The 13,473-nt window shown below is 50.9% G+C and overlaps 1 protein-coding gene across 1 annotated transcript; it reads right to left on the bottom strand.

The window, feature by feature from the left end:
* Positions 1-4,346: 4,346 nt before the first annotated feature.
* Positions 4,347-13,259, bottom strand: CCR7 (C-C motif chemokine receptor 7). Its single transcript, XM_074926978.1, has 3 exons — positions 13,250-13,259; positions 7,033-7,082; positions 4,347-5,411 (listed from the first exon to the last, which is right to left on the bottom strand). The coding sequence occupies exons 1-3, from the start codon at positions 13,257-13,259 to the stop codon at positions 4,347-4,349; spliced, it is 1,125 nt and encodes a 374-aa protein (XP_074783079.1).
* Positions 13,260-13,473: the final 214 nt, after the last annotated feature.

Genomic DNA, 13,473 nt, shown 5'->3' with positions numbered 1-13,473 from the left:
CTCCTACTTTTCAAGTTGTTTATTGCAGACCAGTGGCCTCTTTCTGTAATGAGGGCCAGGGTTTTTTAATTTACTTTTAAAAGATTTAAAACTGATTGGTCCCAGTGCCCCAGTGAACTGTAAAGGGAAACTTCTTTCTCTGTCTTGGTGGTGAAAGGGACTAAAACGTGTTTAAATCCAACCTGGGAATGCTGTACCAGGTGCTGTGTGATTTGGCTGGGATGTTTGTAGCCTAAGGTGTGACCTTGGATGGTTGTGTGGTGGGCTGAGTTTTACGGATTTCAGTTAGGGTTGTAGGTTGGAGTCTCTGTTTTCTTAACGACTCGGGAACGTTCCTGTTTAGAAGCTTGGTTTACAGTCGCCTCCGAGAAGCAGAAGGAGTTGTTAAAAGCTCGGTGGCTTTCTGCAGATCCCCAGTCCCGTGTCATGCTCTGTGTGCTCTAGTTCAGCGCTCCTGCCTCGGCGGGCTGCGCCTCTTGCACGGGTGAGCTCCTTGGGCTCGGGGCAGTTGAGGCGTCTGACCTAGTTGTGGTAAGCGAGACCTAACGTTTATTTAAGGAACCTCGGGTTTAGGCTGTTACTGTCTAGAGTTGAATTGTGGTGCCGTGGCCTCAAGACGCTCCTTATTACTACGTGAACCTCTGGGCCGGATGCTGAAACTAGCCTAATACTTTCTCTCTAGGGAGAAACCATGAGAGATGTGCACGGTTTAGTGAAAGCAGAAATGGTTCTTAGTTTTGGCGCTCAAACGTCAATTTTATGTCTTCTGGTTTTCTTTGAGATTTCTTCCTCTTTCATTCCATGGTCGCAATTACAAGATGTTGTTTATAAAGGATATTGATCATCCCTGTGTGTCTTGAGGCAGCAATTAACTGGGGAGGTCAGGAAGAAATATTCTGTGCTCGTTAGTTGTGCCCCACTGGCCTGTTTGGGTTGCAGAGCTGGATTAGGTGGAAAGCTCATCCCGACTAGCGTGGCAATTACTGCTCTTACCTTGCACGTAGTTCTAGCCACCAGGGCTGTGGTCGCTGCCTCCTCCTGCGAGCAATTTGCACACTAATGCAGCATTTCATTACTGACTTAATTTAAAAGTGAAAAATAAAATGTCATAACATAAAGGCTCTTCCCGTAAACATTGAGAAGTAGCCATCAGGTATACCCAGTAGCGGAGCAGTGTTAAGGCGGTTGGGTTAATGGTTAAAATAAAAACTACTCTTAATCTGTTGGTGACTTGTTTACTGTGTAATTCATCAATGGATGAAGTAAACCAACTTTTTTCTCCTTTGTTTGTTTTAATCATTTGTTTTCCTGCTAGGCAGTGCTGATGTGAAGCTAGGTTGATCACCAAACAGCTCTTGACAGGACCAGGGGGATGTGATATGGACTGTTACAATAAATACTAGGTACATCCTGTGGAGGAAATACAATGGAAAAACAAAGGTTTTTTTTTTTCTTTTAAACCGTTATAATTTATTTTCCACAAATAGCAAAATACAGTCAGTTTTCAGATCTCAGTGGGGAATCTCAAGTTTGGATCTTAGGCCAAGGTTAACATGATTCATCTAAATAAGTGGCAAATTTGTTCTATCTGTTAAATTAAAAAAGAGAAAGCGCCATGCACTCTGAAGTCACTGCTGCGTTGTTGAGGAGGCACCAGATGCAGCTGTCCCAGATGATGCTTTTAGTATCTCATTCGGATAGAAGCAGCTGCGTGTTTTCCTATTTAGAAAGCATCTGGTTGATACGGCCCTGAGAACCAATCCGTTGGTGGAAGGGGAGTGGTTTTATCAAACAGGAGACAAGTACAATCGCATGTTTTGGTGGAGCAGTTTTCCTTGCTAGAATAAGTTAGGTGAATGTATTTTGCGTAAAGAGTTTTAGTTAAAGCAGTGTATCTTCAGGGTACATTCATGTCCATGTTTAACTTTTTTGGTGTAAAGCAGCTTTACATATATGAATATACATAAGAATATATTGTTACGGATGAAGAAAACTAAAAAGACCCCGTGTTACGGGTGTTCCTTGCTCTGACACAGATCTCGTTAGCCGAGTGTCTTGCCCGAGTAAGGACTAGAGGAACAAATGACTATTCAGTGTCAGTCGTAACCCCGGTTCCATATGATGGAGAAGCAGCACTTCTGTACACGTCGTGTGGAACTGTGTTAGTGGTTGGCTGGGGTTGTGCTCCAGCATAGACGGGTCGTGTGGAGCAGAAGGTGCTGCGCTCCTGAATCCCAGTGCTTGGCAAAATCCCGTCCCCCAGAGCCAAATGGTTTATGGAGAGGAATTTATTTAATCCCGATGGCAGTCAGCTCTTTCACGGGCAACGTTGTCCCCAGACCAGGTAACCAAATTCTTTCCTTGGGAGGTTGATTTTAGTTCTCGTGTCTCTAGAGTGTGTTTTTTGACCTGTGGTCCAGAGTTCTCTGTATCACTCCTAATGGATCTACGTGTGGTATTGAAAGCACTATAAATGGTTCTCTAGGTGTGTTTTGCTCTGCGTGTCCCCGGGAACACACCTGACCCCTTCCACAGGGCGGCCCAGCCGCTGCTCTGGAGGGTGAGGCCGTGCGCCGCCGCGGGTTAACCTGCTCGGGCGCGGCACCGGGGGGGTTCCTGGCCCCTGGCTCTGGGCTGGGCCCTGCGCTGGGGGTTAGAGCCCGCCAGGCAGCAACAGATGCACGAACAATTGCAGCAACTCCTCCCCAGTTGACATTCAGGCGTCCCACGACAGCAGTTCCCAGGGTGTTCATCTGTCGTCAGGCATCTTCGCTCTTCCAGTAAATGCACCAACTGGCATTACATTCTGGGCTGCTTCTCAGGGTCTTATTTTACATGACAATAATTTGTTGTTCAGCTGCCATGTTCTTTTCAAGTACGTGACCCTGGCAGTAATCTTCAACGCGTGACTGTCCTCTGCATTTAAATCAAACCACAGTGAATGGCATCTTTATTAGCGCTGGCGGTATGAATGCAAACCACGTTTCCAATAGCTTATAAGTGAAATACATATCTGACTCAAAAGCCAGCTGCTGAAGTCCTAGAAAGACATGTTGATTGGGAAGAGAGAAGAAAACCCACATTCTTCTTTATCTGTTGAGGTCAGCAAGCAATAGCACAGGAGGCCCCCACACGTATGTGAAAATCATCAGACTGTGTCCGCAGCACCTGATAAAGCGAGGCACGAGCGAGCTGCAGATACTGGCAGGCTCAAGTGGTTGGGCCAAGGGCACAACTATATCCTGAATTTCAACGTTTTGCCTTAAGAAATGCACATGGATTTGCCCTGGGCTTGACTCTTTAAAATGGTGAGCATTCTGGCCCCAGTCCACTAAAGCCCATGCTTTATATCAAAGGAGTGAGTAAGGATGGCATTGGGCAGGCTGGATGGCTGGGTGGTAAAAGTGTATTTCGGCACCCGGCTGAATTGGTGCAGAAGTATCTGTTTCTTAGTGCGAGTTTGTATGTTTGGTGATCGGAAAGATTTTGGTTATTTGGAGCTTGTAACTAGGTTGTGCAAAAAGTTTGAATTTAAACTGTGCTCGCTGCCCCTGCCTCAGCCTTGAGCAGGCAGCTGCCCCCTCAGAAGCTAAAGGAGAGATGGAATAACTCATCCTCCTTAGGATGCACCTTCTTCGTGGGTGAAACACCACGTACAGGCAGAAGTGAAGTGGAATTTGTACTTCTGACAAATGTGTGAGTTGACACAATAATACACAAAGTTATTGAAATGATGGGTTTAGTATCAGGTATGGAAATTTCTCACTTTTTATGGGGGAAGGCAGAGCAGAGAGTTGCGTGCCGGGATCCTTCACAGCTTGCACTGGATTAAGCTTGGAGCATCAGGCTGCTGATGTTGTTTTGTCTTGAAGACCAAATCAGTGCAACCGGCATCGTTTTTGGGGGCTTGGAAGAGCAAAAGGTAGTCTTGTTAAAAGCAACAGTCAAGGCAACAATGGTGCTTCTGGAAGTTCGACCCTAAAGCAAGGAATTCTGTTGCAAAAATGTCTGTTTCTCTTGGTATTTGTCTCTTTTAGGGAAAATGTTCTATTTTGAGAATTTCTCATTTTGACTAGGAAAGACTAAAATAAAGGTGAAACAACATGATAAATTCTAGACTCATCAATCTCCCTCTCCCTTGCTTTTCTAGGAGTCAGAGCTTTACTAAATCTCTCCATGGGAGTATTGGCTGGCAGTGCTTGTTGCCTGGAACATGGGGAGGCTCCTGGTTTCCTCTTACAGCTGCCTTTCCTACAGCGGTGGCAGGTCCCGCTCTACCAGTAATTCAGAATAGAGGAAGTGTAGGAAACTCTTCCACCTCAGTCAAAGCCTGGCTGGAGCTCAGCTCACGGGGAGAAGGTGGTGGTTGTCTCTGTCTCCATGGCAAAGGAAAACCTCTTGCTCTCGCGGCACGTGGAGAGCTGCCAGAGGCGCTCCTGGCTCAGGCAGCCCAGCTCCTTCAGGAGCTTGAAGAGGTCGTTGCGGAATTTGACACCAATGAAGGCGTAGAGGAAGGGATTGAGGCAGCATCGGAAGCAGGCCAGAGTGTAGGTCACGTCATCTGCCACGTCGAGCTTCTTGCTCTCCTCGCACGAGCTGGTTTGGTTGAAGGCTGAGATGGTCTTGGCCAGCATGACGCCGTTGTAGGGCAGCTGGAAGACAACGAAGACAATTACCACGGCGATGATGACCTTGATGGCTTTATTCTTCTCAAAGTTGCGGGCCTGGAGTAATGTTTTGATGATGATGAGGTAGCAGACGGACATGACCAGGAGGGGAAATAAGAAGCCAAAAACCATTTGGGACACTTTGATGCCAGTGTTGAAGGTCTGCAAGTCGTTAGCGATGATGGAACAACGCGGGTGGCTGTCTGAGTTATTTACACCACTGTGAACCAGCTCAGGGATTGAGAGGATGAAAGCCAGGAGCCAAATGAGGATGCACGTGACCTTGCTAATGAATATCATCCGGGGACGGAAGCGGTGGGCCGAGGCAGCCTGAACGATGGCGAAGTACCTGTCGATGCTGATGGACAGGAGGAGCAGCATCCCGCTGAAGAAACTCATTTTGCAGATGCAGTAGACGGCTTTGCAGGCAAACTCCCCAAAAAGCCAGTGCATGGCTGCGCTGGTGGCCCAGAAGGGGAGGGTCAGCAGGAAGAGGATGTCTGCCAGAGCCAGGTTCAGCAAATAGATGTCCGTCATGGTCTTGAGCCTCTTGAAGTAGATGTAGGTGAGCATCACCAGCCCGTTGCCCAGCAGCCCCGTGAAGCAGATGAGGGAGTACATGGCTGGGAGGAAGGCGGCGCGGAAGTTCCGCACTTCCTCCTTCTCGCACAGGATCTCGAACATGGTGTAGTCAATGGTGGTGTTGGAGTCGTAGTCATCCGTGACGTTGTTCCCGGCACAGAACTGGAACAGGGAACAAAAGACGAGCGTATTGGGACAGGTACTGTGGCCGTGTCGGGAAGGGCGCGTGGCGCTGGCCTGGGAGCGGGCGGGAGAACCCGGCCGCAGAGAAGTCCCAGGGAGTTCCCAAGCGCTGGCTCATGCCAACATCACAAACAGAGCTGGCAAGGCCTCGAGCCTGAAAATGTTTCCCATAAGTATGTGAGGTTTGGGGTTTTGGGGGGCTCAGAGTGGGAATTCCGCAAGAAATGTTTAGTGCTCAGCCAAAGTAACACCTGCAAGCTCTCAAACGCGTGGCTGCCTGCCAGGATGTTTCAGGGCCCCCGTAGCTGCATGTACAGTCAGCTGTCGGATAAAACGGGGAAAAGAATCCATCCTTCAGTGTCCCCCTTCTCTCAGCAGGGGTAACATCTCCTTCGGACTGACTCTACTCCTCAGGCATTTTCAAACTCCAGTATTCCCTCCCCTCTCCCATCTGAGCTACTCCTGGCGCTCACGTCCCCTTCTCGCTCGTGCCAGCGCGGGAAGGGGCTGCGGGGGCTGTCCCGCGCCCGCGGAGCTGCGCTGTGAGCCAGGGGCTCCACGGAGCCGGAGCCCCCGGGCTGCTTTCTCTGCTCCATTAACAGAGGTGTCGATGAGACCGGGAGCAGCCGCAGCGTGTGAAGCAGGAAGCTGTTACCGTGCTGGCGCGGACACGTTGCCGGTGTCTCATTCAGGCCCCTGCCCCTGATTTAAGTTCTGATTATTCTCATTTCATCTTCCTACACTGCCGTAACCTACAGGGCAGAGTGAGCCTGTGCTATCTGTGCCCTGCTTTTTTGTGAGTTATTAGTCTCCAGTACCTTCCCTCCGTCGCACAGAGATGAAAGGTTTCCCCTGGATACCTCTGCCTGTTATCACCCAGTATCTTAGCGCGCGCTCCATCTCAGGCAGGCTTGGCTTTCACCACATCCTGCCTGCTATCTGGAGGCATGCCACCAGAAGTGAAAGGGAAAAGAAACAGCCTGCAAACCTCTCCCTGCTCGGCGGAGCCTCTCGGGGAGCCTGAGCTGGGGGCCATGCTGTGGCTGAGGCTGCTCCTGTGGTTGTGGGAGCGCGAGCGCCGGGGCCAGGAGCAGGTCACGGCACAGCTCGGCGCTTCGCGGCCTCCTTCCCGCTTCAGATTGACTCTGAGCAGGAATAGGCAGAGGGGGGTGCTGAACTCTTCCTGCTTGGGCATGTCAGCTCTTCACGCCCGCCTCGGTGAAAGCTCAGCCCTCTCCCAGGAATTGGCAGAGAGCAACGAGCTGGCCCTTGGCGAGCGCTCGGCGTAGGATGCTCTCGTCTTTCCTGAAAATGGCACTAACAGGCTGGGCCCTCTTAAAATCACAGCGTATGTCACTGTTTCTGTTCTCTCTTTGTTTTTGTTCCTCTTGTTTGTTTTCCCTCTGGCTTCTAGCACCGCTCTGCTCTCTCACCACCCACCTCTGTGCGGGCTGGATCCTTCGCGTGAGCAGCCGTGGCCCCACGCAGCTCCGCAGGGCTGTGGGTGGCTGTTTTTTTGCCTGTCAGAGTTTTCGAGATTTCTCTTTACCCACAACACAAATGCAGCGGGATTTCAACAATGTTGTTTTTAACGTCTTACCTGAAAAATTAGAGGAAGGCTGAAAACAAGGGCGGCCTTTAACTGCTTGCCTACAGAAAAAGGAGACACGGTGTTAGTGCTGGCAGTTAAGTGGGGGTTTCCACATGGTTCTCGCTTTGACAGGGCAGTGCTGGTGTACTTGACCATGGCATCTCAACCCTGCAAAGCTGCCCATGGCTGGGTAAGCTAAAACCTGAAGAAGACGCTACCAGGACAACCCAAGGTTACATAACAAGTTACTGTCAGAGCACAGATTAAGCCTCAGGAGTCTGGCCCCTCCAGTTTCATCTGTAAAGGCCGATAGCTAGGGACAGTTAACTCGGGCACAGCACACTCATTTCTATTTTATACCTTTATTTTTTCCCTACAGCCAGTCAGCATCCTGTCTCCTGTGCCTTGTTCTGGGCTGTGAGGGTGTAGCATACTCAACCCATGTGAAAACCTACAGCTGTGAGGGCAATAAATCTGGGCCAGCTGTTCCCTGACAGTGCGGTGATGGGCCGGCGGAGCAGGAGGGCTCTGCTCCCTGCAGGGTATACGTGACTAAAGCTGGCTGAAATTTATTGCTTGTCTCTAAATGTCAGAGTTGGCTTCTGCTGCCTTTGGATGTGGAGATACAGGATGCTGACAGCTGGGAGGAAAACTTAACTTCGGAGCCAGATGTGATAATGGTGAGAGCAATCTCAGACAAACAGCTCTTCCTGCTGTGGTTAGCAGAGGCGCAGAGGCCAGTGAAAGCTTTCTCTCTGCTCTATTTAAAGCATGTGCCAGCTTCTACCTGAAAGTTGCTCAAGCTAGAAGGTGACCTGGCAACTGTGGGAGAGCCCTGGCCTCTGCTCCGGTGTGAGCAGATGATGTGTCCTTGCTTGAGGGAGACTTGGCATCCGCTGTTTTGAGCATCACGCTGCTCATCCTGGGATGTCTCTAGGCTCTGGCTGGTTTCCCTCCCGCCCTGCTGATTCTCTGGTCCAGGATCACTGGGGCAGAGGCAGGAGATGCCCTTGGCTTTCAGCTGCCCGTGTCTTCTAGGGAGTATGGCCTTCTCCTCCTGGCCTTTTGTTCACAAATTTGATTCCTCTGCCCTCCTTGTGCCTGGCAGTCTGTTGTTCACAGCTCTGGTCTGTTCCTTCGCAGAGCTGCTTTGCACCCTTCCCTGCTCTGCCAGTCTCCCGCTCGGGTGTTGCACGGGGCCAGGACGATGAACTCCCAGTGCTTCGGGTCACTGCAGCTGTGCCAGTATCCCCTTTGTCACGTGGATAGCATCGCTCGAGCAGAAACAGTTACTCTGGTGTCTGTGATTGGAGATGCTTGTCTCTGTGTGAGCGGAGATGTGTGGGTGAGAGATCCTCAGCCGCGGGTGAGAACACTCCTACTTCTCTCCCCCGGAGCCTGGATGGCAGCTTCCCACTATGTCCTGCAGAAGTTTGTGCCTCACCTTCCCCCCCTTGTTTTCATCTTTTATGTTTATGCAGCTGGGTGCTTAGTTACGTTCACACCCCCCTCACCTTCTCTGAATCCTCCCGGGGGACTCCGAAGGGTGTGCTAGTGCCTCGGTAGCGTGGTTCATGGTCAGGAGTGGAGTGTGCCAAGGCTGGGCTGGAGGGGTAAGGGGGAAGGCTTGACTAAATGCTTCTATTTTCTGCCTGTCCGCTGGCTTTCACTCTGGCCAGTCCCAGACTGAAGGAAGAGGGTTGGTGAGCACCTGGTGTAGTTGTCTCTCCCCTCCGGCTGCCGACCTGACTTCTGCACTTACACACAGGAAATGCACTGAAAACCCAAACCACTTAAACCTGCCGCGTGAATTTAAGCAAGCCTAGACTGTCATTGCCCTCCCTGCCTTGGACCCTGGCGCGGGGTCCTTGACCTCTGCAAAAAAAAAAAACCAACAACCAGCCCTTGCAGCCTCTAGTCTTCTGTCCCACGCCTCAGCAGCCTGCTTGCCAGGGGCCTCCCGGCGTCGGGGCTTCTGTCAGCCTGTGCCTCTCGCTGGGCCAGCGGCTTATTCTCCACCTCGGGCACGCTGGGCCAGGGCTGGGGCCTGGATGGCAGCCAACGGCGCGGAGGCTGCATCAAAGGGGCAGAGGAGAAGAGCCACTCAGTGCGCCGAGAGGCACCCGCCGGAGCCTGACTCCAGTGCTGCCCTCGGCATCGCCGGGTTTGTGTCCGTCAGTCCCACGCGAAGGACACGGCACTGCCGAGTGCCGGGCTGCCCTGCGGCCACCAGCCTGGCCACCAGCCTGGCCACCACGATTGCTCCCTAAGCACTGTGCCATCGTCCTCAGCTTTTTCTTCATCTCCCTTTCAAGCCTCAGGACCAGCCCTTGCTTAGCCTGAAAAGTCACAAGTGCATGGCTCTGGTGAGTTGCTGGTCCTTTTTTTTTTTTTTTTTTTTTTTTTTTTTTAAATTAACACACTGTGAGTGTCTAACGAAATAGGGCTGATAAGGTGACTCAATTAACGATCCTTAAACAGTTCAGCTAAGTATCATTCCTTTGAAGATCTTCACACTTTTTTTTTCTCTCAGTTGCTGCTTCATGTGTTTTTAAATGTCAGATGATTTTTTTCATTATAATAAAAGCTTGCCCTCCTTCTGTCCCCCCACCTCAGCTCACGCATTTGCAAAGGCACAACCAGAGAGGGGGTGCAGCCTCGTGATCCTCCTCCTGCGTGAGTCGGAGCAAGTCCCTCTGTCACCAGTTTCAGGCAGAGTGGATGGGACCCGCTTCTCCCTGTGGTGCTCTGAGGGGTCCAGGGTGGTGGGGAGGGAGCAGGGAAGAGTTGCAGAGAGGAAATGAGACCTGCTCTGGAGTTTAATAGGTAATTTTAAGGAGTTTTCTTTACTTTTTCTTTCTCTCTCTTTTTTTTTTTTTTTTTTCCCCCCCCTCTGGCAGTTCTCTGCTGTGGGTATTTTCCTAAAGTTTTGTTCCTCAAAGTATTAAGAAAAAACCCCCTCAAAAGTCCCCGTGAACGGTTGAATTAGAAACCTCGTTTATAAAAAGACAGCGAAAACCCATTAGAGCAAATGAGTCAGACATGTCCTTAAGCCCCGTGGCAGCCCCGGTGGCCCTCAGCTGGCCACATGCTGCTTCGCTGCACTTTGCTCCTGTCCTGCAGGACCTGGGAAAAGCTGCAGAGGAGAATTGTTCATGCGAATGGAAGAGGGAAGGGGTCTGCTCCCTGCTCCTGACGGCAGGGCAGGGAGGGGCAGCAACCCTCAGGTTTGAAAATCTTCCTCTGTAGAGTAAGCACGGGGGGGTGGGATTGGTCCCACTGGACTCCAGCCCTTGACATCTGGCTGGTTTTTTAGGCTCCCCTGATAGCAAAGGCAAAGAAACGGGTGTTTTTAAGGCCTGGTTCAGCTGCCATGGGGTCTGGGGTGCGCTTCGTGCCGTGCTACAGCAGAAAGGTTGGTGACTTTGGGCAGATGAATCCCATCCAGTTCATCTCAATGTCCCTCAGCATCAGCAGGGAATCCCCCCAGGTAAGCCCAGAAAAGCTTCCGACAGTCAGAAATACCTGGTAGCAGAAAGTCTCCCTGGAGGAGGAAGGAGCAGAAACACAACCTCGTAGGATGGTTAAAAGGGACTGGACAAGCAGAAGGAAGCACCGCCCGGGCAGGGGGGGGCACAGGGGGGCTGCTCCCCCCCGCTGGTGCTGAGGGACGCACAAAGCAAGAGGCAAGAGTTGGGGATGCTTCAGGGAGCGTTGGCGAAGCCAAGCAAACCTGCTCCGGCCAAACCCTCGTGCTGAAGGTGGATTTTTCTGTTGGCCAGAACTGCAAAGCGGAAGTTTCAGTTTCAAGCACCTTAGCACATGTGTGGGCAGCGAGGAACGTACTGTTTATATCTTTAAACACGTATCGGTTTCTAAGTGCCTCTTCACGATCAGTGTAGTAGGCTTTTGGGGAAAGAACCAGACACTTCTGAGAAAAAAATTAATCATACTTAAATGATATAATGACTATCGGCAGTTAACAGCTCCGTGCCTGTTCCCCCTCGACTTCTCACAACTGGCGGAGGAAAGACACATTTCGGGAGTGAACAGACCCAGTGAGACCAAGTCATACCTTGATTTCATGTGTTCATCGATCTGTTACAGAAGAAAGTTAGTAATTGACTGCCTAAGGGTGGCACTTTTAGGAAATGGTGAATCGAAAGACAAGATAAGCGGAGATAAGCAAGTTAAGAATGAATTTTTAGAGTGAGCCCATCCTGTTTCCTACATAACTGGGTTGGTTTAGCAATAATGCTGTGCATCTTCCAGTGCTGCGAAATACTTCCCGCGGAATATTCCTCTGAAATGCAACAGTAGGACAAAAAAAACACCCAAAGCAGGAAAATTGTCGCTCTTCTTGTCAGGTTCTCACTAATTCTTTCTTGTCATAATTAACGTTTACCAATTAGCTACAGTCAGAGTAACAGCTGTCCCCCTAAATACTTAACCCCGTAAAACAAGAAGCCTACAGAGCACCCATACGATGCTGCAGACGCCAAAAGTTTGGATGAGGGAAGAGTGATGTGCAGTGAACAGGTCCGGTTGGTTGCGATGGGTTGGACTGGATGCAGGGATTCCAGAATTCTGGAATAGCCTGAGCCCCTGGTTGCCAGGAGCTGCGAGGAGGCATCCCTGCGAAAATTCCCTCTGCCCCTCCCCTGCTGCTGCCTGCCGGGCCCTGGGGGACCCGGTACTCCCGGGGTCCCCACTGGAGCCTCCGGCATCCCGGCTGCTTTCCCCAGCGCCGCTGCAGCGGCGGGGAGAGCCCGAGCTGCCCAACGGCTCCACGTTCGGGAGCTGCACGTGGAACCCCCCCGCTCAACCCAGAAATCCCTGCTGGAAGGTGGGGACGAGTCTGGGGCTGACACAGGGGACAAAGATGCAAAAGTAAGTGGTTATTTTCCCAGCTGTACCAGGCTAGCTCTCTGACTGATTTTACACGAGTCACTCTAAGTTTTTGCATCTTAATTTTGTCAGAAAGGGAGAGGGCGACAGTCCCTGTTGTTGTGCTGCAGCCCAGGGCACCCGAAGGGCACCGGGGGCTCAACCCTCGGTGTGGTCCCAGCCTGCAGCGCTTCACCCAGGACACTGCACGGCCCTGCTGCAGTGCTGGGGGGCACAGGGACCCCTCTCGCACCCCAGGTCATTTAAAGCTCCGATATGAAAATGCCAGAGAAAAGGCGGTGACACCTCCCTTGTCACCCTCTTGCAAAGCTTAATTCATTACACTCTCGCCAGGGCTTTCCTGTCGTGGGGATGAACCCCATGGCTCTGTCCCAGCCCTCTCACCATCCTCACCACAGCTCTGACCGTGCTCTCTGGCACAGAGGGGTAGTGGTTTATTATAACTAGTGGTAATAACCCAGTTATAAACCCTGGTTATAACCAAACTTACACACCTGAGCATTTGTCCCTCTACCCTGCACTCCCTCAGTCACACTGGAATTAGCGTTTGCAAATATTTGAGCAATTAAAAAATAAAAAAAAAAAGTGAAAAGGGAATAAATCAGAGTCTTAGAAGAAAGAAGAGCCTGCGTCCGCTCCGCCACACCTCCAGCCCCCAGTGCCCTTCCCCTCCTGCAGCCACCCACCTACTCAAGCTCCTGGAAGCTGGTGAGCGCAGAGCGCTGGGTGTGAAAGAACAGGAACGAATGGCAAAAGCAAGTTTGAAACTTTCATCAGGAAAGAGAAACAAACTGTCATGTGCCTCCTGGGCTCCTGGGATTTCCCGTATTGAGGGGCAGGGGCTTCGCGCTTCTCTACGTGCTCCGCGATGGGGGATCCGCGGGGACGCACGGACCCGTCCACAGTAATCTCGGATATGCTTGCTCCTAATTCCTTCATTTATTCACTGAATTAAAATGTTGCCGAAGAGACAGTATTCTCCTTTTAATTTTTTATTACAAACATAGAGGAAAATGTACAAATTATGTGAGAAGAGCTCATTTGCTTTGGGACAAAACAGCCCCTTGAAATTGCCTCCAAGCCTATTTTTTTGTGTGTGTTTGCTTCTGAAGTAATTGATTTGAGTTTTTTGAGCTTGTAAGAGAGAATTTTCCCTTTTTTTTTTTTTTAAAAAATAGTAAATATGAGGAAGATGAAAGTATTTTATATTGTTTAAATACTCTGTTAAAAGTGCCTCATCCCTGTGCCACAGGGCATGAATTTGGGCATTATTAGTAAAGCTGCAGGCGAAGGCAGAGGCTGCAGAACAGGTACTCACCACCATCCATGGTCCCGTCTGGAGATGATCACAGGGTTAGCCAGAGCATCGCGTGCTCCAGCACAGCCTCGACGCGCCGCAGCTCCTGCCAGAGACCCTCTCTGGGAAGCGCCGTCTTTTATACTTCCTGCACCTCTGCAAGAAGCTGATGACACACCCCAGTGTCACTGACATTTAGTAGACCCTCCTTCCCCTCGTGCTGTCACCAGCACAGGAAAGCCGTG

Source organism: Athene noctua, chromosome 25 (assembly GCF_965140245.1).
Source record: "Athene noctua chromosome 25, bAthNoc1.hap1.1, whole genome shotgun sequence".
Classification (NCBI taxonomy): Eukaryota; Metazoa; Chordata; class Aves; order Strigiformes; family Strigidae; genus Athene; species Athene noctua.
The sequence above is the reverse complement of the archived record's forward strand: the minus strand, read 5'-3'. Positions and strand labels throughout refer to the sequence as shown.